The sequence below is a fragment of the Perkinsus marinus genome, assembly GCF_000006405.1.
Source record: "Perkinsus marinus ATCC 50983 genomic scaffold scf_1104296941644, whole genome shotgun sequence".
Taxonomy (NCBI): Eukaryota; Perkinsozoa; order Perkinsida; family Perkinsidae; genus Perkinsus; species Perkinsus marinus.
The window spans coordinates 1-1,709 of NW_003212439.1; the positions used below are offsets into that span (position 1 = coordinate 1).

Consider the following 1,709-nt stretch of genomic DNA (forward strand, 5'->3'; position numbering starts at 1 on the left):
CGGAAGTCAGATTCTTCAGAGTAGTCTTGCATGACAACGCCACCAGTGGGATGAAGTTCACGAGATTGCCGTTGCCCGAGGTACACACTTGATTTGGCGCTAGACCACAGCCGCATCCACCAGCGTAAAGTTCACCCGCGCCGATCAGATTATCCAATGGAAGACGATAGACCGAGTCGATAGACTTACGGTAGTAGAGGAAACCGTCTGGAGCAGCAGTAAAGCTCTGGTCACCTTGAATATCCAGTGGAACGAAAGACCACTGAGGATTCACAGACCCGTCCATTGTAGCATAGGCAACGCCGCCATTCACTCTAACGTAAAGTTTATCGAGTGTGAAGCGCAAAATAGTAGGCTCGATGAGAACATCCGAACCACTCAAGGGGTCAATTGGAGTCCACACTCCCCCCTGACCTATGAACCGAGCAATCCGACCAGTAGCCTTCTCAGTTACATATAGAATATTCGAGTCTTGATCAAAGGTGACTCCCGTGTATTCCTTAGAAGGATCCGCCAGAGCTATTGTACGATAAGCATTGTAACTCTCCGGATCGAAAACAACAACGTCACCCTCGCTGATGCCGAACACGAACATATCGTTGCCTGAAGCCTCGATATTAGAGAGAGCCTTCTCAGCAACAGGTAACCATTGGTTGCATTCGAGTCTCCAAAGCATACGGATACCATCATCACTAGAGTAGCCAGCTAGATACCATACACCATAGTCAGTGAAACTGAAGGACTCGGTAGTTATCTGGCCAGATGGAAGAAGGCTGGGGAACACCTTCCTGTCAGCGACGCAGAAATCGCCCGAACACCGCCCAGTTGGCGAAGAAGTAGTAGTACTAGTCACATGGCCACCACTCGTAGTGCTAGTGGTCAGAGAACCAGGAGTTGTGGTAGTGAACACAGGCCCACGGGTTGTTGAAGTTGTACTTGTTCGAGGACCACGGGTTGGAGTGATACTGGTCGAGGGACCACTAGTCGTAGTAGAAGTGCAGAAATCTCCACACCAGTTAAGAAAGCGGAAGTCAGGTCCTTCGGAGTAGTCTTGCATGACAACGCCACCAGTGGGATTGAAGTTCACGAGATTGCCGTTGCCCGAGGTACACACTTGATTTGGCGCCAGACCACAGCCGCATCCACCAGCGTAAAGTTCACCCGCGCCGATCAGATTATCCAATGGAAGACGATAGACGGAGTCGATAGCCTTACGGTAGTAGAGGAAACCGTCTGGAGCAGCAGTGAAGCTCTGGTCACCTTGAATATCCAGTGGAACGAAAGACCACTGAGGATTCACAGACCCGTCCATTGTAGCATAGGCAACGCCACCATTCACTCTAACGTAAAGTTTACCGAGTGCGAAGCGCAAAATAGTGGGCTCGATGAGAACATCCGAACCATTCAAGGGGTCAATTGGAGTCCACACTCCCCCCTGACCTATGAACCGAGCAATCCGCCCAGTAGCCTTCTCAGTAACATATAGAATATTCGAGTCTTGATCAAAGGTGACTCCCGTGTATTCCTTAGAAGGATCCGCCAGAGCTATTGTACGATAAGCATTGTAACTCTCCGGATCGAAAACAACAACGTCACCCTCACTGATGCCGAACACGAACATATCGTTGCCTGAAGCCTCGATATTAGAGAGAGCCTTCTCAGCAACAGGTAACCATTGGTTGCATTCGAGTCTCCAAAGCATACGGATA

The 1,709-nt window shown here is 49.9% G+C and overlaps 1 protein-coding gene across 1 annotated transcript; it reads right to left on the reverse strand.

Annotated features, from left to right (window-relative positions):
• Window positions 1–88: 88 nt before the first annotated feature.
• Pmar_PMAR014465 (hypothetical protein) lies at window positions 89–1,621 on the reverse strand (the record flags this gene model as incomplete). The annotated part of the gene is made up of 1 exon (XM_002781737.1): window positions 89–1,621. A coding segment is annotated over one exon (1,533 nt), but the record flags the coding sequence as incomplete, so codon positions are not given.
• Between the last annotated feature and the right edge of the window lie 88 nt (window positions 1,622–1,709).